Source organism: Trachypithecus francoisi, unplaced genomic scaffold, assembly GCF_009764315.1.
Source record: "Trachypithecus francoisi isolate TF-2019V2 unplaced genomic scaffold, Tfra_2.0 Lachesis_group15, whole genome shotgun sequence".
In the NCBI taxonomy this organism is placed as follows: domain Eukaryota; kingdom Metazoa; phylum Chordata; class Mammalia; order Primates; family Cercopithecidae; genus Trachypithecus; species Trachypithecus francoisi.
Genome location: NW_022681460.1, coordinates 103550404 through 103574725, shown reverse-complemented (window position 1 = coordinate 103574725; position 24322 = coordinate 103550404). Strand labels below are relative to the sequence as shown.

General features: G+C 52.9%; 1 protein-coding gene across 1 annotated transcript in view; it reads right to left on the bottom strand.

Moving 5' to 3' along the window:
* Positions 1 to 24322, bottom strand: part of LOC117097956 — a 154894-nt gene that overhangs the window by 38190 nt on the left and 92382 nt on the right. The window contains exons 37-46 of the mRNA XM_033236518.1: positions 23927 to 24144; positions 19559 to 19752; positions 15515 to 15823; positions 14506 to 14741; positions 14262 to 14423; positions 13579 to 13656; positions 9091 to 9298; positions 5908 to 6074; positions 4400 to 4512; positions 2536 to 2617 (exon numbers count right to left, since the gene is read on the bottom strand). Of these exons, the coding sequence (XP_033092409.1) occupies positions 2536 to 2617; positions 4400 to 4512; positions 5908 to 6074; positions 9091 to 9298; positions 13579 to 13656; positions 14262 to 14423; positions 14506 to 14741; positions 15515 to 15823; positions 19559 to 19752; positions 23927 to 24144 (1767 nt within the window). The remainder of the gene's footprint in view (positions 1 to 2535; positions 2618 to 4399; positions 4513 to 5907; positions 6075 to 9090; positions 9299 to 13578; positions 13657 to 14261; positions 14424 to 14505; positions 14742 to 15514; positions 15824 to 19558; positions 19753 to 23926; positions 24145 to 24322) is intronic.

Genomic DNA, 24322 nt, shown 5'->3' with positions numbered 1-24322 from the left:
TGAAATGTATCCAAAAATAAGATGGATGAAACGCTATGTGATTATGTGAAATAAAAAGTGAACAGGAAAATCTAGGTATGTGGGTATTCACCATAAAATTACTTCAATTTTTTAGTGTCCAAAAAATTATATAATAAAAGGTTGGAGGGCCGGATGCAACGACTCCTGCCTGTAATGGCAGCACTTTGCGAGGCCGAGGTGGGCAGATCATTTGAGCTCAGGAGTGCGAGACCAGCCTGGCCAACATGGTGAAACCCCATCTCTATTAAAAATGCAAAAATTATTCAGGCATGGTAGTGCAGCCTGTAATCTCACCTATTCAGGAGGCTGATGCAAGAGAATCACTTAAACCCAGGGGGAAGAGATTGCAGTGAGTCGAGATTATACCACTGCACTCCGGCCTAGGTGACAGAGCGAAATTTCTTCTCAAAAAGGGTAAAAAAAAAAAAAAAAACTAAATATAAAAAAATAAAACACTGGGTAAGGAAAGGTAGGGTGTAGAAGGAGAATGTTCTAGATCAGGAGTTGCCGTTTGGGTCAAATTTGGCCTACAACCTGATTTTATAAATAAAGTTTTATTGTAACAGCCATGTATATTCACCTACATATCCTCTATAGCTGCTTTTCTTTACAGTGACAATTCTGAGTAGTTGTAACAGCGACCATAAGGCCTGCAACCCCCACACATTTTACTTCACAATAAAAGTTTGCAGACCTCTGTTCCAGATTAAGAAAATTAAAAAGACATGGCAACTATGCATGCTGTGTGATCTTGGCCTGCATCCCGGATTTAAAACAAAACAAAACAGTTTTTTGAAAGAACATTAGTGGGAAAGCTAGGAAAATGTATATGGGCTGTACATTAAATGAAGGTATTACTTCAACGTTAAATTTCCTGAATGCTGTAATTATTGTGTTAAATCAGAAAATATTCTTGTTACAGGAAATAGTTGAAGTATATCAGAGTAAAAAGGTGATGTTTTCAGAAACATCTCTATATTCTTAAAGATACAGAAAAAATGTGTTTGATGATACAAATTTATGTAACATAGGTAAGAAATATGGAAAGATATTAACAACTGGTCAGTGTTCACTGTCCTACAGTAACTTTTACATAGGTTGAAATGACGTAAAATAAAACTTGGGAAAAAATTAAGAAGCTCCCTGAATGGAGCCCAGTGTGGTGGTACCACCTGTAGTCCCAGTTACTCCAGAGGCTGAAGCAGGAGGATCACTTGCACCCAGAAGCCTGAGGCTGCAGTGAGCTATGATCATGTCACCACACTCCAGCATGGGTAACAGAGCAAGACCCTGTCTCAGAAACAAGTTTTAAAAATAAAAAATAAGGCTGGGCGTGTTGGCTCATGCCTGTAATCCCAACATTTGGGAGGCTGAGATGGGTGGATCGTTTGAGGTCAGGAGTTTGCGACCAGCCTCGATATCACGATGAAAACTCGTCTCTACCAAAAACAGAAAAATTAGCCAGGCGTGGTGGTGCACGCCTGTAATTCCAGCTACTCAGGAGGCTGGGGCAGGAGAATCACTTGAACCAGGGAGGTGGAGGTTGCAGTGAGCCGAAACTGTGCCACAGTGAGCCGAAATTGTGCCACTGCACTCCAGCCTGGGTGACAGAGACTTTGCAAGAGAAAGAGAGAAAGAAAGAGAGAAAAGAAAAGAAAGGAAAAGAAAGGAAAGAGAGAAACAGAGAGAGAGAGAGAGAGAGAGAGAGAGAGAGAGAGAGAGAGAGAGAGAGGAGAGAGAGAGGAGAGAGAGAGAGAGAGAGATCCCTGAATGATTATGCAGTTATAGTGAAGTTTGAGGAACTCCAAAATCACGTGTAAATGCGGCAGGGGACCCAGCATATAGCACACGCTCTATAAACAAAGGCGGCCTGGGTCAGGGCAGGGACAGCCTACCAAAACGTGGTGGCTGGTAGCAAAATGAAGTGACCAGTTGGCAGATGTGACCGTTCATGCATGCACTCACCTATTCATGCCCTATTTTTTACGGAACACCTACTGTGTGCTGGGGCCTGTGCCAGGCACTAGGCATGCCCTCCAGGAGCTCCGGATTTGGGCACAGATGACAGCTCAGGGGGACAAAGGAACCTGGCCTAAGTCTACTGGGCCCTCCTGCCCACTCCTACGACCCCCGCTGCAGTCCTGCATGCAGGGCAGAGATGGGGGTGATGCTGGCACAGCTCCAAAGGGTTGTATCATCCGCTGCAGTCTCTACAAGTGTGCCAGGCTGGGTGAGGCAATGCCAGGCGCCAGGCACTGGGTGAGGAGGCCTTCCCCATCTCCCGAAGGGCTTGTAGGCCTGACTGGGGGCCACAGGGGATGGCCCAGGAATGCAAACCTGGATGTGTTTGGGAAAGCTGGAGCCAGGGGTTTCTGAGGGTTGCCCACCGGAGCCTGCTGCAGGCTGGCGAACAGATGTGCATGCGTTAACACTCCCCAGAGGGGCCTGGCTCCCTCCCACCTCGGGCCAGGCATCTGGAACCAGTTAGGGGCCAGGCAGCTGGGGCACAGTTACCTTAGCTGAGGCTGAGGCTGAGCTGGGGCAGCGGCCCAGGAGGGAGGGGAGGTGATGCTGGCCTGAGAACAGCAGCTCTTTGCTAGAAAGAAGTAAAGAGAAGGCCTGAAGCTGGCGAGACAGCACTTTGTCCAGTACCCCTAGGGCCAGTTCGAGACCAAGTTGACTTCCCCCAGAGAGAGTCAGAGAACCAGGATCACATCAGTGGCCTAATGCAGGGCTATTCACACTCCAAGGTCCAAGGACCATACGGTGCTCTGGTTAGGGCTGGACTCTGGAGCCAAGTTACCTGGATTTGAGTCCCGGCTTGGCCTCTGCCTAGCTCTGGCACCAGGGGCAAGCTTCTTGGCTGCCCCTCTCTGAGCCTCAGTTTCCCCATTGGTATCAATGGTGAAGCATGGCTCTGGGCTTCAAGTCTTCCATGAGCCCATCAATGAGCTTTCTTGGATTGGTCCTATGGGAGCTCCAGCAGGGTGTGGACAGCAGGATTTTAACTCCCTAGCTCCCTCCCAGGGATCCTCCTCACATAGCACCCCTCCCCTCACTCCTCCAGGCCAGGGTCGTTATGGTCTCCACGTTGTTCTTTCTTTTTTTCTTCACTAGAGACAGGGTCTTTCTCTGTCACCCAGGCTGGAGTGCAATGGTGCCATCTCTGCTCACTGCAGCCTCGGTCTCCCAGACTCAAGTGATCCTCCCACCTCAGCATCCTGAGCAGTTGGGACTACAAGCATGCGTCACCATGCCAGGCTCATTTTTAAGATTTTTTTGTAGGCCAGATGTGGTGGCTCACGCCTGTAATCCCAGCACTTTGGGAGGCCGAGGTGGGCGGATCACGAGGTCAGATCGAGACCATCCTGGCTAACACAGTGAAACCCCATCTTTACTAAAAATACAAAAAATTAGCCAAGCATGGTGGTGGGCACCTGTACTCCCAACTACTGGGGAGGCTGAGGCAGAAGAATGGCATGAACCCGGGAGGCGGAGCTTGCAGTGAGCTGAGATCGCGCCACTGCATTCCAGCCTGGGTGACAGAGAAAGACTCCGTCTCAAAAAAAAAAAAAAGATTTTTTATAGCAACGGGGATCTCACTATATTGCCCAGGCTGGCCTTGAGCTCCCGGGCTTAAGCAATCCTCCCACCTCGACCTCCCAAAGCACTGGGATTACAGGTGTGAGCCACTGTGCCAGGCCTGTCTCCCATGTTGCTAACTCCAGGGTGCTGCACCCTCCCGTCAGGCTCCTCTCCACCTCCACGTCTCAGCCTTGGCACAGTTGACGTCCTGGCTCATGGACTTTACCGTTGTGGGTGTGTCCTGAGCGCTGCAAGATGCTCAGCAGCATCTCTGGCCTCTATACACTGACCCTCATAGTGTTGTCCTCCCCAGTGTAGCAACGAGAAATTCCCCAGGCTTTGCTGAAAGTCCCTGGGGGAAACTCGCCCCTAGGTGAGAACCACTGGTCTACCCTTTCAACAACTGGCTTACTCACCCCCTCCCTCACTGCTGAGACCCCAGCGCTAGAGCCTGGCTGGTGCCCCTGACTTAGTACACACAAAGGAGCACCAAGCACCTTACCAGGCCCCCAGTCCTAAGGGCAGTAATAGTTACTAATAAGTGTTTGGGGCCTGGGATGCACTTAGTTTCTGAGGCCAAGAACTCATCAGTGGCCTGCCTGGAGAGGCTGAGGGATTTTTACAGCTGTGTGACCTTGGAAAAGTCACTTGGCCTCTCTGAGCCCTCCTACCCATATTTATGCAGCAGGGCTGAGAAGAGGATTGAGAGGTGCTGTATCCAGCGATGGTATACAGTAGGTGCCCAGCCAATGGTTCCTCCCCCCACTCCTCACCTCCTGGGGGCCCCCCTCACCTGACTGCCTGGTTCTGGCCACGGACATCAAGGACCAAGGTGGCCTGAGAATCACAGGTCAGCTGCAGCAAGGAGCTCATCTCTTCTGCCTCCCAGAGTCCTTGGAACATGAGCTGAGAAGGGAGCAGGCTGTGAGATGTGCGGGTGCAGACAGCCTGAGGAGCCTCACAAGCCTGGTGGGGACCCCAGCCAAGCTCTACAGCCCAGCACGTCCCTGTCCCCAACCCCAGCATGGCCTGGGAGCCACAGAAGCCCCGCAGGCTTGGCTTATCCAACACTCTCATAGATGCTGAGGATGCAGGGCCAGAGTTGGCTCTGATTGCAGCTGAGGTTGGCAGTACCCACCGAGGGACCCCAAAGGACAGCTGCGGTCCAGACATTGGCAGAGCATGTGCTCCCTGGAGGATTCCGTGTCACCTGACCTTGAGGCCAGGAAAGGGTTTAGATGAAGTCAGGGGCACAGGGTATCCAATGTACTCAGCTGTGGGGTACAGGGCACAGATCCTTTGCAGGAGGGGTGACAGCCTGGCCCCCTGACCCGCCGGGAGCTGCCCCCTCCTCCCACAGCCGAGTGGAGTGGGGCAGGGGTTGCTGGGTAATCTGAAACAGGCTGTGAAAGAAGCATTAATACCTGCCTCTGGAATACTCTCTGTGTTGGAGAAGGAGGGCCCAGCTAGGCAGGATGAGTTCATGCCAAGTGACAGTGGTCAGGGCATGGCCCCATGTGGGTTCCTCTTCACCGAGGCAGGAAGACACCAAGAGGAAGAGCCTGGGCGCCAAGTCTGAGTCCCTATTTTGCTGCTTACTTGCTAGGTGACCTTGGGCAAGTCGCCCACGCTCTCACATGTGACCCAGAGATGATGATGGTAATAGTCATTGTCACACCATCAGCATCATCCTCCCCTTCATCACAGCAGGTGCTTCTTAAGCATCTACGCAGGCATTAATGGGATTAACTCACTCGACCCTCACAACCTCCCCATTATAGGTAATATCATCATCCCCATTTTGCAGATGAGGAGATGAGGGCACAGACAGGTGAAGGAGTTTGCCCAAGGTCACACAGTTGGCAAGCAGCAGGGCTGGGATCTGAACACTGGAGAGGGCCTTCGTAAGGACGGTGCCATCCTGCCTCTCTCTGGGGCGTTAGGAGGATGAGACTAATGAACGCCCATCAACCCTTTAAAAGGGGTTGGGCACGGGGCAGGCGCTTGACAAGCAGGAGCTTTGATTCTGACCCAATACTGCAGGGCAGAAGGATGCAGGCCAGGAGTCAGATGAGGCCCCGAGCACCCACCCACACCAGCCCTGTGATTCGGAACACAGAGACTGTTCAGCAGACCTGGTTATAGCGATTATGAATGAAGCCTTTGTAAACTGTAAAGTACTGGGGAAACCCAAGGCCTGGCCCTCCCCACCCACCCTGCACACAGCGGGTCCTCTGCACACCAGGAATCGGACAGAGGGGACAGAATGTGGAGGGAGGTCCTGTCCCATCCACTCCTTACCTGGTTGGTGAAGGGCAGGCCTAGCCTCTGGAGAGCAGGCACTGCATGGCTGGCATTGGCCACCAACTGCAGTGGACCATACTGTGGGCAAGCCACCAGGGCTGCCAGGTCCACGCTGAGTCCACTGTCCCCTCCACGGAGGGCTACCCTGGCCTGGGTCTCGGTCTCTAGAGGCAGAGAATAGCATGGGCTACTGAAGACAAGTTCACCTCCCTTCCCAGTCCAGGAACACACCAGACTAGGAGAGGCCATGCCCTGTGGCCCTCAAACACAACACCAGCAGCAAAGGGCAAGGCGGCCACAGCGTGGGGGCTGAGTGGGGTCAACCACTTTGAGCCTCCTTGACATCACCTATCGTAATTTGTCCCTGAGGATCTAGGCCTGGGTGGCTCCTTCTCTCACTGAAGTGGAAGTTACTGAAATGACACCTCCTCCAAGAAGCCTCCCTTGACTGCCCATCTGAAGTCCCTCCCAATCCTTTGCTGCCAGGCATCCTCCATCCCATCTCCCTGGAGTGTGGTTCCCAGCACAACCTGAAATGACCTCGCTCACTTACTTATTGGGTCCCTGCTCCCCATACTCTCACCCCACTAGAAGTCAGTCCCTGGGGGCGGGGTTTCTCTTAGGACAGCTCCTGACACACAGCGGGGGTGCTGTGAGTGCTTTCTGAATGATTCCTGAGGATTATCCGACTAGCCTGCAGAGGAATCAGCATGAGCTCTGTTCTCCACAAATGGCCACTGCAGCCACTGATTTCCACCTGCAGCCACCCGGCCCTGGCTGGAGGGTCCCGTCCCTCCCATCACCCCCTGCAGAACGGGAGATTCTGGTTCACAATTATGAGTTTCTTCTTTAACTTAAATTCCCTTTGCTACACAGAGAAACCCATTGGGTCTGGGAGCCCCAGAACAAACAGATGGTGCCTACTCTATGTCAAGATGCCAGGTTCCCGTGGTGTGCAGCTCACGGCTTGGGCTCAGGCCCAAGTGACACTCAACCAGGCTCCAGCGCCTCCCGTCTGGCCAGCAGGGTGGACGAGCTCCACGGCTCTGAGCCTCAACTTCCTTATCTATGAGGTGGGCGCAGCCCGCCCGTCCGCCTCAGGGGACAGCGTCCACAGTGAATGGGGTAACATACGAGAGAGGACCACTTATGGGACATGCAGAAGGCCTCAGGAAAGGCTTCCTTCCTTCCTCGTTCAACATTCGACCACATGTACCACTATGTGCAGGGCATGAGGACAAGGGACACAATCCCCACGCTGTGGACAGCAGTGGGAGAAGGGAGAGGTCACTCCTGGCTGTGGGCCGCCATACCAGGCATCCTGGGTCGGGAACTAGAGTGGCGTGCAGGTGGTCATCCAGGATGACCTCCCCTCACTCGGCTATCATGTCCCTAACGAATCGTGAGGTCATCTCAGACGGAGGACAATTTCCCCAGGTGATCCTGTCCTCTGTTTACCCCTCAGCAGGCTGAGGGCCAAAAATAAAGTGTTTTTTGTTTGTTTGTTTTTTTGACACAAAGTTTCACTCTGTGGCCCAGGCTGGATTGCAGTGGCGTGATCTCAGCTCACTGCAACCTCCGCCTCCCAGATTCAAGTGATTCTTGTGCCTCAGCCTCCTGAATAACTGGGACTACAGACATGTACCACCATGCTAACTAATTTTTTTTTTTTTTTTTTTTTTTTTTTTTGTAGAGACAGGGTTTCACCCTGTTGGCCAGGCGAGTCTTGAAATCCTGACCTCAAATGATCCACCCACCTTGGCCTCCCAAAGTGCTAGGAGTATAGGTGTGAGCTATTGTACCCGGCCCCCAAAATAAAAAAGTTTGAGGCCAACAGAAGATGCCTTAGGGGACTGGGGAGTCCCAGGGGTCCTGAATGGTTAAGAGTCACGTCTCCATAATCTATATGCGGGTCAGAGGGTGTCTCTGGGTTCAATCTTTGCTCTGTCATTATCAGCTGTGTGACCTGGGCCAGGTGACTCAACCTCTCTGAGCCTCCATTCCTCATCTGCAGAATGGGAATGACATTCCTAACCCTACCTCACAGGCTCGTTCACACACTCATTCAATACCTACTATGTACGCTGCAACAAAACAGACAGAAGTCATCCCGGCCCTCACAGAGCACACATTCTGGTGATTCTAGTGTAGAAAGAATGAGAAACAAAGGCATTCGTATGCTACACGTATGTCAAATGACAGAGCTGGGGAGAGGGATGGGAGGAGATGGGGAGGTAGAAAAGAGAGGCCTCCCTGAAATGCCACTGGAAAAATACCTAAGGGAGGTGAGGAAGCCAGGCAGGCGTGTGGGAGAGAAGCATTCCAGGCAGCAGGATCAGCCTATGACAAGGTCCTGGGGCCACAGCAAGCCTGGCGTGTTGAAGAACAGCGAGGAGTGGAATAAGTAGGGCTGGGGGCTGGGAGATGAAGACAGAGAGGGGAAGAGTGTGGATTCTGATGGCTCACAGGCCCCTCTAAGAGCTTTCACTTTCCCCCTGTGTGATTGGGACGGCTGTACTGTATTGAGCTCTCAACGTGTGCACACAGCTTGCCTGGCGTGTATGCAATAAGTGCTCAGCTAGTGCTGGCTCCTCTTGTTGCTTTTATCTTCCTGCCAAAACGGGTTGAACCGTGTCCCCAAAAAAGAGATATTGAAGTCCCACCTCCCTCACCCTGTCCTGTGATTATGACTTTTTTTAAAAACAAGGTCTTTACAGATGTAATTAAGTAAAAATAAGGTCATATCCAAATCGGAAGGGCCCTCAATCCACTGCGGATTGTTTTTGCTTTTATTTTGAGACAGGGTCTCATTCTGTCACCCAGGCTGGAGTGCAGTGTTGCAATCATAGCTCACTGCACCCTCAACCTTCTGGCTCAAGCAATCCCCTTCCTCAGCCTCCCGAGTAGCTGGGACCACACACAGGTGCCACACCTAGCTAAGATTTCTATGTTTTAAGCCATCTGGTGTGTGGGACTTCGTTGTGGAAGTCCTAGAAAACTAATCCGCCTGTCTCGGGAATTAGGTCATTGATGGGCAAGGCTGTCCTGGTTGTCCTAGAGCCCAGAGCTACACTGGGCTTGATGGGGGTGCCACCTGGGTCCAGGCCTGAGGCTGCTGGCTGGCCCAGGCATGGAGGAAGCCAGCTCCCCAGTCCCGGGGCTGTGCGCTGGGTGCCTTACCATGTATCTGCAGCTCAGCACTCAGGCAGGCCTCGCCTGGGAACCCTGCCCACAACAAGGCCTCACTGTTGTGCCAGCTCCGGCCGGAGAGCTCCAGGTGCCCATCACGGTAACAGCAGCTCACAGAGTAGTTGAGGAACGTGGGCCCCATCACGACGCGTCCAGAATGCTCGAAGCTGGAGCTGCCATTGTATATGTCCACAGAGACCTGGAATGACAACGAGGAGATGCTGGACCACCCTGTGCAGAGAGAACCAGCCCGAGTCAAGCTGGCACTGGCTCCCACAAACCCTGGGGTTATCAGTGCCATTCACGTCACTGTGGTGGGAGGAACTCACACCCTCTTGCAGAAGGTTTGATGACCAACGTCGTTACTCCAGCTAATTACGCATGCACCCAGGAGACCATAGAGAAAACCCGGAAAAAACAATCAGGAAGCGGGGCAGGCAGGGGAGAGTAGGCCTGGAGAGGATGGCTGGAGAAAGACTTTGGGAAGACCAAGATGTCCTGGTTGGTACGAAACAGGTTGCAAACCACAGCCTACATCTGTTCTTGTAAACAAAGTCATTGGAACACATCCCTGCCTGTGTGTCAGAGGCATTTGAACCAGAGCAACTCCATCTTGAATAGACGCTGGGTAAAATAAGGCTGAGACCTACCAGGCTGCATTCCCAAGAGATTAGGCATTCTGTCACAGGACGACATAGGAGGTCAGCACAAGACACAGGTCATAAAGACCTTGCTGATAAAACAGGTTGCAATAAAGAAGCCAGCTAAATCCCACCAAACCAAGATGGAGATGAGAGTGACCTCTGGTCGTCCTCACTACTACACTCCCACCAGCGCCATGACAATTTACAGATATCATAGCAACGTCAAGAAGTTACCCTATATGGTCTAAAAAGGGGAGGCATGAATAATCCACCTCTTACTTAGCATATCATCAAGAAATAACCATAAAAATGGGCAACCAGCAGCCCTGAATTGTTTCTTGCCCAAGATCCAAGAACCCTCTCTTGGGGTCTGGATTGAGACTCCATTCCGGTAACATGTTCACTTCCTATTCCCGTAACTGCTTTCACAACACAACAGCAGCAGAATGGAGGCACTCTGGCAGAGACTGCAGGGCCACAGAGCCTAAGACGTTGACCATCTGGCCCTTGATGGAAAAATTTTCTAAAGCTTTGCTGTGAAATGTAATTCCCTCCCATGCCTCCCACAACTGTCTCGGTAAAACCTTCAGTGAGGCTGGGCGTGGTGGTTCATGCCTGTAATCTCAGCACATTGGGAGGCCAAGGCCGGCGGATAGCCTGTCCTGGCCAACATGGCAAAACCCTGTCTCTACTGAAAATACAAAAATTAGCCAGGTGTGGTAGCAGTTATCTATAATCCCAGTTACTCAGGAGGCTGAGGTGGGAGACTCTCTTGAACCCAGTGGGCGGAGGTTGCAGTGGGTTGAGATCACGTTACTGCACTCCAACCTGGGTGAAAGAGCGAAACTCCATCTCAAAAAACACAACCTTCAGTGAAATCTCCACCACCTCCTTCCACCATTATCGAAGGAGCTACCCATGCATGAAGGAACAGGGATGAATGAGGAATGTGGAGAGGATACCTTGGGCCCCTGTGACCCAAAGAATGAGCTGCAGCCCAGCCATGACTGCATCACTTGGGCTGAGAAATGCAGGGTCTCAGGCCCCACCCCAGACCTGCTGAATCAAGGGAAGGGGGGACAGGAGGGGGACGGGGGTGGGGGACAGGAGGGGGACGGGGGTGGGAGAGGGAAGGGGAGGGGGAGAGGGAAGGGGAGGGGAGGGGGTGGAAAAGGGGGGAGAGGGGAGAAGGGAGGAGAAGGAAAGGGAAGGGGAAAGGAAAGGGAAGGGGAGGGGGAGAGGGGACGGGGATGGGAAGGGGAAGGGGGAGAGGGAAGGGGGACGGGGAGACGGGAGGGGGAGAGGGGAGGGGGATGGGAAAGCGAAGGGGGAGAGGGGAGGGGGATGGGAAAGCGAAGGGGGAGGGGGAGGGGGAAGGAGGAGGGACGGGGACGGGGGAGGGGGAGGGCGAACGGGGAGGGGGGTGGGAGAAGGGGGAGAGGGGAGAAGGGAGGAGAAGGAAAGGGAAGGGGAAAGGGAAGGAGGAAGGGAAGGGGAAAGGGAAGGAGGAGGGGAAGGGGGAGAAGAAGGGGGAGGGGGAAGGGGAGATGGGGAGGGGGAGATGGGGGGGTGGGGGAGGGGGAGATGGGGGTGGGGGAGGGGGAGATGGGGAGGGGGAGATGGGGGAGGGGAAGATGGGGGAGGGGGAGGAGAGGAGAGGGGGAGGAGGGGGGGGAAGGGGTGGGGACGGGAAGGGGAAGGGGAGGGAGCGGGGGAGGAATGGGGGAGGGGCAGGGCAGGGGCAGAATGGGGGAGGGGGAGGGGGAGGGGGAAGGGGAGGGGGTGGAGAGGGGGAGGAGGGGGGATGGGGAGGGGGAAGGAGAGAAGGGAAGTGGAGAGGGGAAGGGGGAGGGTGGGGCAAGGGGGAGGGTAAGGGAAGGGGAGTAGTAGGAGGGGGAGGGGGAAGGGGAGGGCGGTAGTAGAGGGGAATGGGGAAGGGGAGGGGGAGGGGGAAGGGGAGGGGGAGGGGAAAGAGGGAGGGGGGGGAAGGGGAAGGGGAGGGGGAAGGGGAGGGGGGAAGGGGAGGGGAGGGGGGAAGGGGAGGTGGAAGGGGAGGGGAGGGGGGGAAGGGGAGGGGGGAAGGGGGGGGGGAAGGGGAGGGGGAAGGGGAGGGGGGAAGGGGAGGGGAGGGGGGAAAAGGGAGAGGGGAGGGGGAGGGGGAGGGGGAGGGGAGCGGGAGGGGAGGGGGAGGGGGAGGGGGAGGGGAGCGGGAGGGGAGGGGGAGGGGAGCAGGAGAGGAGCAGGAAGGGAGGGGGGAGGGGAGCAGGAAGGGAGGGGGAGGGGGAGGGGAGCAGTAGGGGAGGGGGAGGGGGAGGAGGAGGGACAGCGGAAGGGGCGGAGGAGGGACGGGGGAAGGGGAGGAGGAGGAGGGACGGGGAAAGGGGAGGAGGAGGAGGGACGGGGGAAGGGGGAGAAGGAGGACGGACGGGGAAGGGGGGAAGGAGGAGGGACGGGGGAAGGAGGAGGGACGGGGGAAGGGGGAGAAGGAGGGGGTGGGGGGAGAGGAATGGGAGGAGGAGGGGGCGGGGGGAGGGGAATGGGAGGAGGAGGGGGCGGGGGGACGGGAAGGGGAGGAGGAGGGCGTGGGGGGATGGGAAGGGGAGGAGGAGGGGGTGGGGGCACGGGAAGGGGAGGAGGAGGAGGCGGGGGGAGGAGAGGGAAGGAGGAGGTGTCGGGGGAATGGGAAGGGGAGGAGGAGGGGGCAGGGGAGGAGGAGGGGGCAGGGGAGGAGGAGGGGGCGGGGGAGGGGGAGGGGCGGGGGAGGGGGAGGAGCAGGGGCAGGAGGAGGGGCTGGGGCGAAGGGGGTGGAGAAGGGGAGGGGGAAAGGGGTGGTAAAGGGGAGGGGGGAAGAGGAGGGGAAGGGAAGGGGGGAGGGGAAGGGAAGGGGGGAGGGGAAGGGAAGGGGGGAGGGGCAGGAGGAGGAGGGGCAGAAGGAGGGTAAGAGGAGGGGGAGGGGGAGGAGGAGGGGAAGAGGAGAAGAGGAGGGGGAGGGGGTGGGGGGAGGGGCAGGAGGAGGGGAAGGGGGAGGGGGGCAGTGGGAAGAATGGGGGAGGAATGGGGGAGGGGAGAGGAATGGGGGAGGGGGAGGAATGAGGGAGGGGAGGAATGGGGGAGGGGGAGGGGAGAGGAAGGAAAGAAACAGCAGCAACAGTGGCAGCAGCTGTGGTCACTGCCTGAGCACGTAGCAGGTGGCGAGGCTGCGCACCATTTTATGTCACCGGTTTTATGAGGCAGGAACTGCTACTTCATGGGTCAACAATGTTGGCTGAGCACCTACTGCATGCCACACCCTGTCTTAAACCTGGGGATACTACCAGGCAGGAAACAAGAAATGCCTCAGCCCATGACGCTTAGGTGGCAGTGGTGGGAGGTGGACAGGACAAGGAGAAAGGCATTGTGCTTCCTGCCTGCTCCCTCAGCAGAGAGAACTTGAAGCTACTTGAGCTGAGCCGCAAGCCAGCCCTGAGCTCCACGGTCCACTTGTCTCATGATGCTAGGGCATGCCCACCACCAGCCCAGCTGCCCACTAACCCAGCTGCCCGTAACAGAGGTGGACTTGCAACCCTTGGGGCCTGGTTGACATCTACCTGTGTCTGCAGATGGGACCACGCGAAGACCCTCAGGTTGAGCTGCTGCCCCTGGAAACTGGGAGTCCAGGTGCATGTCACTAGGGTTGTGGGGGTTCTTTAAGGAGGCGGACCATGTGAGTATCTCCTGGCAGTGACCTCAGCCCCGCGCCACACCACAGGCAGCCCCTGTGATCAGGCTGTGCCAGTCCCGCTGAAGGGGCCCAGTATGTACCTCAACCATCCCGCCCAGGACAGAGATCCCATACCTCGAGAGGCTGCCCAGCGATGTCTCCTTGGCACCATCCTAACAGTTGGGTGGGCGAGGCGTCTCCACTGCAGTTGACCTACAGAGACCACTGGGTGGGAAGGGGCTGACTTCTTCCCCGACCCCAGAGTGAACTGTCGTGGGTGCCAAGATCCCTCTTGACCCTACCCTTTGGGGAAGCCCCCGAGGGCAAATAACCCGAAAGAGAGGTTTGCACAGAGACTTGAGGGCGAAGACACAGCCTCATCATCAGATGAAGGTAAGCAGAGCTCCCCCCATGCAGGGCCTCTGCGCCAGGCACGGTGCTCACTGAACCTCAGAGTAACCATGGAAGGAGGTGGCACATGAGGAAACTGAATCACACGAGTCAGGGAAAGAGGAAGCACCTTGCGTGTGGTCACACAGTCAGCGATGGTGCAGCCTGGCTTCAGGCCAGGAGCCCTGGTCACTCACATTCCCTCTCCCACCATGGATGGTTTAGCCACCCTCGGGAATGGGCTCCGAGGTGGTTTCCTGCTTTTCGTTTATGAGAACAATGAAGAAGACAGCTGCGGGGGTGGGGCTTCTCCAGGGTAGGAGCCCCAGGGAGGAACTGAGGGACCAGGGCCTCCACCGTCTTCATTCTACCAGGAAGGGCCTGGTGCAGGCTGAAGCCTGGCCCACATGGGCACCCGACCCACTCACCTCCAGATGGGAGGGCAGGGTGCCCTGCAGCCCCGAGAGGACGTGGTGCAGCCCCAGCACCAGCCCCTGGCGGCCGTCGTCTGCCTTCCTCTCCAGGGCTGCGTGGAGCTGCTCACCATCCAAGTTTACCGTCAGCTTGGCCACCAGACTGTGTCCCGCACTCTGGGCAGAAGCAAAGCTGTTGGGTGTCCCTGGGACCCAGTGTCCCCTGGGAGGGCCCGGCTGCAGCCCCCTCCTCACTCACCTGGAAGTGCCCGTGGCCATCTATGCAGAAGGGGAGACCCCAGTGCTTCAGGCCGGGCATGGTGTGGGTGTGGCGGAGGTTGGCATGGAGCTGGCGGCCTGGGGACTCGTGGGTTAGGTCCTCCAGGCCAAGGGCAGCGTCTAGCTGACCCCCTGCATTCCGCACTGCCAGGCGTGCTGAGCAGTTGGAACCCACGTGGGTGAGAGACAGGAGCATCCCTGCCTCAGAGGGGAGTCCTAGAGGAAGAGGCCAGCAGGCAGGAGTGGGCAGAGCCCCAGAGGCCACTGAGACCAGTCCACCACATTTAGTCAGGATGGGAACATGACAGGGTCCTGGCCAGCACACCTGCTCCCTAGAGGATCCCCTGAGCCCCACGGCTCCAGGTCCTACTGCCCCCAATACACCAGGTTAAACCATCTGAAACTGTCCACATGTCACAGAAATGGCGATTTCATCTGGTCCAACCTCACAGCACAATTGCCACATGTAGCTGGTGATCAGACCCATGTCCCCTGTAAGATTTCTAGGTTCCTGAGGAAAGGACCCAAATCTCAGAGGGAAACAGGGGTCTCAGCATGTGTCCTCCCCTTGCTGCTGTACCTGGGAGCCCCTCCAGGCCAGGAGAGAACATCTGGGAAGCTCGAGCAGGGGCTGCTGGGATTATTTCATACTGCGGTCCCAGGGCGCATCCTTTGGGTCCTGGCTAGGCCAGGTATCCACGCTGCATGAGCTGTCCCAGGGAATAGGGGGTGGGAGGCCTGGAGGGGGCTGGTGGCAGGGGCTGTCACCATCTGATTTGAAGCATGTCAATACGGTAACAACTGGTGCCCTGAACCTCAATCATGGCCCAGGGAGGGAGATGCAGGAGTGCCAGGGAAGCCAGCATGGGAAAGAAATGAAGGTGGAATGTGAATTTGGGGGTTGGAGGCTCATTTATCCCCCATCCCTTAGCTCCAGGACTTAGGAGTCTTAGAGGAAGAAGCTGTTCTGCCTGGACCACTCGTCCTACCTGCATCTCTCAGCGTGCTGATATTGTGTGTCAGGGCAACCGCAAGCTGGCCGTGCCCGGGGGCCCAGGAGCAGGCGCCACCCAGAGCCAGGCTGGCCGCATGGGCCCGGATGCTGGCCTGGGCCCTCAGGTTCCCCGTCTGGGCCTGCAGCCGGCCCTTCAGCTGGAGCTCTCCAGGCAAGGCCTGGCTGCTGTTCTGGGCAAGGACACAGGTCACACTGCGCACGCTGGTGCCATTCCCCGTCTTCTCATGCTTGTCTCGCAGGAGGAAGCCCAACACAGCTGAGTCAGCAGTGACCCTGACGGTGCCTGCAGAGGATGGTGGAGAAGAACAGAGAAGGGGCGGCTCAGGGAAACGAGCTGCTTTGGAGACGAGGGAAAAGAATTTGGGGGCAGGAAGTCACTAGATTCCCGATCTAACTCTTGTAACTCATGTCAGATGGATTTCATTTGTGAAATCCATCAGAGTACACTAGCTCCCTCCAGGATACTCTGAAAATCAAGTGAGCTTATTCGCAAAATAATTCAGAAAATCTGAATAGCTCTCTATTTATATAGGGCTATACATTTATATAGCTCTATACGTTTTTCAAAAAACACTCCAGACGTCTTTGCTGGTAGAGGCAATCAGATGTTTAGGGAACATCGCCACCAATCTCATACAAACTCCTTCAGAAAAGAGAAGAGAATATCCGACTTGGTTTATGAAAGTAGCATAAACCTCATCCCAAACCTGACAAGAGCTTTCTGAAAAAAGGAAACTTACAGCCCAATAGTGCTATGAACACAGGTACCAACTTCCTTTTTTTTTTTTTTGAGACGGAATCTTGCTCTGTCACCAAGGCTGCAGTCCACTGGTGCGATCTGGCTCACTGCAAGCTCCGCCTCCCAGGTTCACACCATTCTCCCGCCTCAGCCTCCCGAGTAGCTGGGACTACAGGCACCCGCCACCACACCCGGATAATTTTTTTGCATTTTTAGTAGAGATGGGGTTTCACCGTGGTAGCCAGGATGGTCTCGATCTCCTGACCTCTTGATCCACCCACCTTGGCCTCTCAAAGTGCTGGGATTACAGGCGTGAGCCACCATGCCTGGCCGACACCAACTTTCTTAACGAAGTATTAGGAAACCAAATTCAATTATGTATAGAAGGAAAGAAAACTACGTATGAAAAAATGCAGGGAATCCCACCAAAGCAAGGTCGGTTTCACACTGAAGACCAATTTAATTCACTCTATTAACAAAATTAAGGTGGAAAACCGTATGAATATGTACTAGATTCAGAAAAGGCATTTGATTACATTCAACACCCATTCTTAAGAATAAAAACCGGCCAAGCGTGGTGGCTCATGCCTGTAATCCCAGCACTGTGGGAGGCTGAGGCAGGCAGATCACTTGAGGTCAGGAGTTCAAGAGCAGCTGGCCAACAAGGTGAAACCCTGTCTCTACTAAGAATATAAAAATTAGCCAAGTGTGGTGGTGTATGCCTGTAATCCCAGCTACTGAGGAGGCTAAAGCAGGAGAAACGCTTGAAACTGGGAGGCGGAGGTTGCAGGTTGCACTGAGCAGAGATTGCACCACTGCACTCCAGCCTGGGAGACAGAGCAAGACTCTGTCTCTAAAAAACAAACAAATAAAACTCTGCAAAACTAATACCAAACGTTAAAATTATTTGTGGAAATTCTGAACGTTTTCTTTGTAAGATTGAGAACAGGTAAGGATTTTTGCTCTTAGCATTTTTATTCAATATTATACTGTATTTCTTTGCCAAGGCAGTAAGAAAAAAAAATCTAAATGGCATAAAAAATATCAGGCCAGGCTGGGCACAGTGGCTCACGCCTGTAATCCCAGCACTTTGGGAGGTTGAGGTAGGAGGAATTGTCTAAGCTCAGGCATTCCAGACCAGCCTGGGCAACAAAGGGAGACCCTGCCTCTAAAAAAACAATTATCTGAGCATGGTGGCATGTACCTGTAGTCCCACCTACTTGGAAGGCTAAGGCAGGAGGATTGCTTGAGCCCAGAAGTTTGAGGCTACTGTGAGCCATTATCATCCCACTGCATTTCCGTCTGGGCGACAGAACAAGACCTCATCTCAAAAAAAAAAAAAAAAAAAAAAAATCAAAATGGAAGAAAATATTCTATTCCAGAATATATAAAGAGTATCTACAACTCAGTGAAAGACAATTTAATAAATGGGCAAAAAATTTAATGTGACCTATCTCAAAGGAAGCTACATGAACAAATAACACACATGAGTAAGTGCTCAGCCAGGCGCAATGGCTCACATCTGTAATCCCAGCACTTTGGGAGACCTAGGCAGGCGGCTCACCTGAGATCAGGGGTTCAAGACCAGCCTGACCAACATAGAGAAACCCTGTCTCTACTAATAATACAAAAAAAATTAGCCAGACATTGTGGCACATGCCTGTAATCCCAGCTACTCGGGAGGCTGAGGCACGAGAATCTCTTGAACCCAGGAGGCAGAGGTTGAGACGAGCTGAGATGACACCATTGCACTCCAGCCTAGGCAACAAGAGTGAAACTCCATCTCAAAAAAAAAAAAAAAAGTGTTCAACATCATTCATCAACAGGGAAATACAAATTAAAGCCACAAGGAGAAACCACTAGACACTAAAATGATTATTTTCTTGAGACAGGGTCTCACTGTGTTGCCCAGGCTAGAATGCAGTGGTGTAATTATGGCTCACTGCAACCTCAACCTCCCAGGCTCAAGCGATCCTCCCACTCCAGCCTCCACGTAGCTGGTACTACAGATATGCACCACCATGTCCAGCTAATTTTTAAAATTTTTGTAGCGACAGAGTCTCCCTCTGTGGCCCAGGCTGGTCTGAAACCCCCAGCCTCAAGCAATCTGCCCTCCTCAGCCTCCCAAAGTGCTGGGATTATAGGTGGAAGCCACTGCTCCCAGCTGAGATATGCACATTTCATTGTCTGTAAATTTTACATCAGAGGAAGGAAGAGAGGGAGAGAGACTAAGAGCAGGGAGAATTGTAAGCAAATTTTGAGCTTTAGTTCATGATGTGTATGATAATCCATCTAGTAAGTAAGGTGTTCTGATGTCTACAACTCACTCTGAAAAGCATCAAAAATAACATAGATGGATGTGTTACAGGAAAGAGGTCTGGATCCCGACCCCAAGAGGGGCTTCTTGGATCTCCTGCAAAAACGAATTCAGGGTGAGTCCATGGTGCAAAGCAAAAGCAGGTTTATTAAAAAAGGATAGGAATAAAGAATGGCTGCTCTATCTGAGGACTGCTGGTTGCCCATTATTACGGTTATTTCTTGATTATATGCTAAACTAGGGGTGGATTATTCATGCCTCCCCTAAAAAAAAAAATTAGCCCAGCGTGATGCTGTGTTCCTGTAGTCCCAGCTACTCGGGAGGCTGAGGCAGCAGAATCTCTTGAACCTGGGAGGTGGAGGTTGCAGTGAGCTGAGATCGCTCCATTGCACTCCAGCCTGGAGGACAAGAGCAAAATTCCATCTCAAAAAAAAAAAAAAAGAATTACATCTGCAACCTGGGAAAACACAATTCAGGAATAAAATAATATGTTAAATATATGTACATATAGAGAGACTATGAATATGAAAATGATAAAGGAAATGTAAAATGTTAGGAGCTGGTTAATCCGGACAAAGGGCCTGTGGGATTCTTTGCACTGTTCTTGCAACTTTTCTACAAGTCTGGTGTTAATGTCAAAATAAAAGGTATTCCAAAAAATATGATTGGGAAACCCTGCACCTAACTCTTCCTTCTGGAGATATACAATGTCCATTAGTATGTTAAAGGCTCTGACAAGTCCTGCATAAGGAAACTTATTCAGTTTGTAGTCAGTAGATTTTTGTCAAAATGTGTATTTCTCACAAAGGGGAATCATCCATACCCCTTTATCTAAACCTATGGATATCCCAGTGTGAGATGCTGGAGTTGGAGCATCACTGGACTTGGGTGGAACTGAATCTACCTTGCAGTTCCATAGAAAGTGCTTGCCCCCGCCCCCATGGAGTTCCCCAGGCCCTCACCCTCTTGAAGTGTCTCCTTCTGCTTCAGTCTTCCTGTGAGTGTCAGGAGGCGGGGTATCGCTGCCCAGCCAGCCACCGTGTGCCGGGTTTGGCTCTGTAAGGTCAGGACCCGGCCTCCCCTCCATTCCTCAGATGCCTTGAGGAGCAGCTGTGCTGTGTTCTGGTCCAGCAGTGCCTTGGAAAACAGCCAAATCCTAGGCAGTGAAGTGAGGGGGTTAAGATCATGGGCTTTGCAGTCAGGCAAATCTGGGTTCCAACCCCAATGCTGCTACTCACTAACAGGATGACCTGGGACAAGGGTATAACTTCTCTGAGCATCAGTTTCTCCTTCTGCGAAGTGGGGAATAAAGTGGACAAACTGATACTTAGCTTTTTTTTTTTTTTTTTGGGAGACAGGGTGACTCTGTCATCTAGGCTGGAGTACAGTAGCGCAATCTCGGCTCACTGCAACCTCCACCTCCTGGGCTCAAGTGATTCTCCTGTCTCTGCCTCCCGAGTAGCTGGGATTACAGGGACCTGCCACAACAGCTAAGTTTTGTATTTTTAGTAGCGATGGGGTTTCACCACATTGCCCAGGCTGGTCTTGAACTCCTGACCTCAGGTGATCTGCCTGCCTCGGCCTCCCAAAGTGCTGGGATTACAGGCATGAGCTGCTGCGCCTGCCCTTGAACTGATATTGATATTGATACTCACAGGTACTCACCCAGGTGTGATACAGTGTGTTTGCACCTGTGGCCAGCTCTTCCCACACAATCTCCTGCAAAGTGACTTTGCCACTCCTGCATTAACATGTGAGATCTATTTCTTCTCCCTCTGAATCAGGGCTGCCCTTGTGACCTGCGTTTTGGTCAATAGAATGTGGCAGAAGTGACACTGTAGATAGAATTTTCAAGGTTGGGCCCTAAGATTTGCAACTTTCACCTTCTCACATGAATGCTCCCTCTTGGAACCCAGCCACCTGGTAAGAAGTCGGACCAGCCTGAGACTGCCATGATGTAAGGAAGCCCAAGCAGCCACTTGAAAAGCGGGGGGTCGGGGGGGTTGCACATGGAAGAGCACCGAGGTGCCAGACATGTGAAGGAAGCCTTCCTAGACTTCCCAGTCCACCCCAGTCCTCAGCCCATGCACACATCTGTCTGGGAACTGACTCAGCTGAAGGTTGATGTTAGCCAAGAGTCCCAGAGAATGACCCCTGCCAAAGTCACACAGAGCAGAACTGCCTAAGCCTTGTGTAAGTTCCTGACCCACAGAATCACGAGCAAACGAAATGGTTGTTCTTTAATCTCTATGCTTTGGGGTAGCTTGTTATGCAGCAATATCTAACCAACACACTCTGCCATGCACTGTACACTTTAGATGCATTGTCTGACTCCTTACAAAATCCCTGTGAGTTTTGAGAATATTATGATCCCCAATATACAGATGAGGAAACAAGTAGAGAGAGAGAGAGTAATGAGCTCAAAGCTCAAATAGGCAGTTAGCAGTACCTAAAGCATAGTGTTGTTTAGAATTAAATGAACTTGGCCGGGCGCGGTGGCTCAAGCCTGTAATCCCAGCACTTTGGGAGGCCGAGACGGGCGGATCACAAGGTCAGGAGATCGAGACCATCCTGGCTAACACGGTGAAACCCCGTCTCTACTAAAAAATACAAAAAACTAGCCGGGCGAGGTGGTGGGCGCCTGTAGTCCCAGCTACTCGGGAGGCTGAGGCAGGAGAATGGCGTGAACCCGGGAGGTGGAGCTTGCAGTGAGCTGAGATCCGGCCACTGCACTCTAGCCTGGGCGACAGAGCGAGACTCCGTCTCAAAAAAAAAAAAAAAAAAAAAAAAAAAAGAATTAAATGAACTTTGGAATATCAAGTGCCTGCTCTGGGTCAAAATGAGTGACTGATAAATGTGAGAAAAGGAACAGCCCCAAGAAGCTTGCTGTTAAACTTGCTGGAAAACTGGGGCAGGGGACGCAGTTCCTATTATCACACAGTGAGTTCCTGTATGACACCATTGGAGAGATTTCCTTGAGCTTCACCACCCGGAAAGAGATGAGCCACGCATTTCATGGTGCACAGCTGTCAACTGTGTGTGTGTGTGCACTTCCGGAGGGCCACTGCAAATACTACTGCTTGTTGGTTTCTCTCTTTGCATTGGCTGCTAGGAAGCTCAGAGCCAAATCTTCGGCTGAGCTGTATATAACACAGAGGAACTCACAGCATGAATTTTGTTTACTGACACTACTTTGAGCAGCTTCCCATTTTTCCTATTTTTCTTTTCCCTTCTCCCTAGCTTCCTCATGTATCTTTTTAAAATCTTGAACAAGGGTTGGAAAACTACAGCTTGTGGGCCAAAGCTGGCCCACCACTTCTTTTTATAAATAAAGTTTTATTGGAGCACAATCATGCCCATTATTTATGAACTGTCTATGACACTGTTGTGACGCCATGGCAGGGTTGAGTAGTTGCAACAGAGACCATATGGCCCATAAAGCTGAAAATAGTTACCATCTGGCCTTTTACTGAGAGTTTGCCAACTCCTGACCTAGAACAAGGTACATTTTAATAATTTGCCTCAAATCCTTTTCAGACTGGGGATAAGGATGGACAGTTCGACATGTGGATGGACAGCTGTGGTGGCAATTCTGAGGACAAGGTTATCTAGGACCATGTCCACAGCCCAGGGGCTCCTTAAATCCATGCCAAACCTGGAACAAACATGGGACTGCAGAGGACCATGTCCTACAAAAAAGACCTGTTCCTACAAAAAAAAAAAAGTACAAAAATTAGCCAGGTGTGGTGGTGCGCCTGTAGTTCCAGCCACTAGAGAGGCTGAGGGGAATGGTGTCTAAAGTTGGGGGCAGTCTTGCACACTTAAACTGTGGGGGTCTGATGCTACCTCCAGGTATATAGGGTCAGAACTGAGTTAATTTCTAGGACATCCAGTTCGTGTCCACCAGAGAATTGCTTGATGGTGAAAAAGACCCCTGCTCCTGGCCAGAAAATTATCCTGTACTGAGCATTCAGAGGATAGTAGCAGCAAAGAGTTTGTCTTTTCTGATTACACCTGCAGCAGATGGTAGCCAGCTATGGAGCGTGCTCACTGGCCCTCACTTGGAACTCACATGCAGGGCTCAGTTCATCCTTAGGACAACCCTAAGAAGCACGTGGAGAAACTGAGGCACAGAAGGGCAAGTGGTCCCAGAGGCAGCGCTGGCAGAGTCAGACTGGAACCCAAGCGGTCACCCCTGGACCCTAAGCTCCTGAGCACCTCACAATAGTGGACACATCAGTAGGTAAATATATACTCAGACATGAGACCAAACGGAGATGCACATTCCTTGGGATCACTAGTGGTTTTTGGTTCATTTCTTTTTACATGACGATGATTATTAATACTATTTTAGAGTCAGGCTCATTTCACTATCGCCCAGGCTGGACTGCAATGCTGCATTCATAGCTCACTGCAGCCTCCAACTCCCAAGCTCAAGCAATCTTCTAACCTCAGCCTCCTGAGTAGCTGGGACTACCGGTGCATGCCACCACATCTGGCTATTTTTTAATAAAATTTTTGTACAGATGGGGTCTATGTTGTCCAGGCTGGTCTTGAATTCCTGAGCTCAAGTAATCCTTCCACCTCAGCCTCCTGAGTAGCTGGGACTACAGGTGCACTCCACTATACCAGGCTAATCTTTTTTTTTTTTTTTTTTTTTTTTGAGACGGAGTCTCACTCTGTCACCCAGGCTAGAGTGCAGTGGCGCGATCTCAGCTCACTGCAAGCTCTACTTCCTGGGTTCACGCCATTCTCCTGCCTCAGCCTCCCAAGGAGCTGGGACTACAGGCGCCCGCCATCACGCCTGGCTAAGTTTTTGTATTTTTAGTAGAGACGGGGTTTCACCATGTTAGCCAGGATGGTCTCGATCTCCTGACCTCGTGATCCGCCTGCCTCGGCCTCTGAAAGTACTGGGATTACAGGTGTGAGCCACCGTGCCCGGCCTACCAGGCTAATTTTTTTTTTTATTTTTTGGAGAGATGGGGTCTTGCTATGTTTTGCAAGCTACTCTTGAACTCCCGAACTCAAGCAATCCTCCTTCCTCAGCCTCCCAAAGCCCTGGGGTGTGACTCACGGTGCCCAGCCCTTTATACATTATCTTTTAAGCCGTCTACAATGAACAATCTCATAACAATGCAAAAGAAATAAAGGGTAAAAGTGAAAAACTGAAAACCACCTGCTTTTCATGCCCTCAGTGGCACTGAGGGGGCTGACTTGGGTATGGTCTCAGAGGGAAAGAAGAGGAGCCTCTCAGTGAGGATTTCCCAGGTCTCAGCCTTTTGACCTCTGTGGTCTCCCCGCCTCCTTGCAGACCACCTGGGGACCATTACCTTGCTGGGGTGATCTTTCCAGACAGCTGCAGCCGAATAACCCTGGGGGCAATGAGCACAGCCTGGTGGAGAACGACACTCACACCCCAGCTCCGGCTGCTTCTCCGAGTGTCCTGGCTGGCGTCGACCTCCAGCAGAACCAGCTCCCGGCCAGACGTATGCACAGATAGAGACCCGTTGAGGCTGCACACTCTGTAGCGCCCGGCAGCTGCCTGCACCTACAGGGAGGCAGGGGAGGGACAGAAAGGGTCTATGGGATCCTGGGTGTAGGGTAGGGCTGCCTCCTTCTCCAGGAAGCCCTCCTGAGCCACTCCAACTTTGAGCAGTCACCAATCATGGTAGACAGCACACAATCAGGAGGAGAAACGAGACAGAGGGAAGGATGAGGGAGACAGC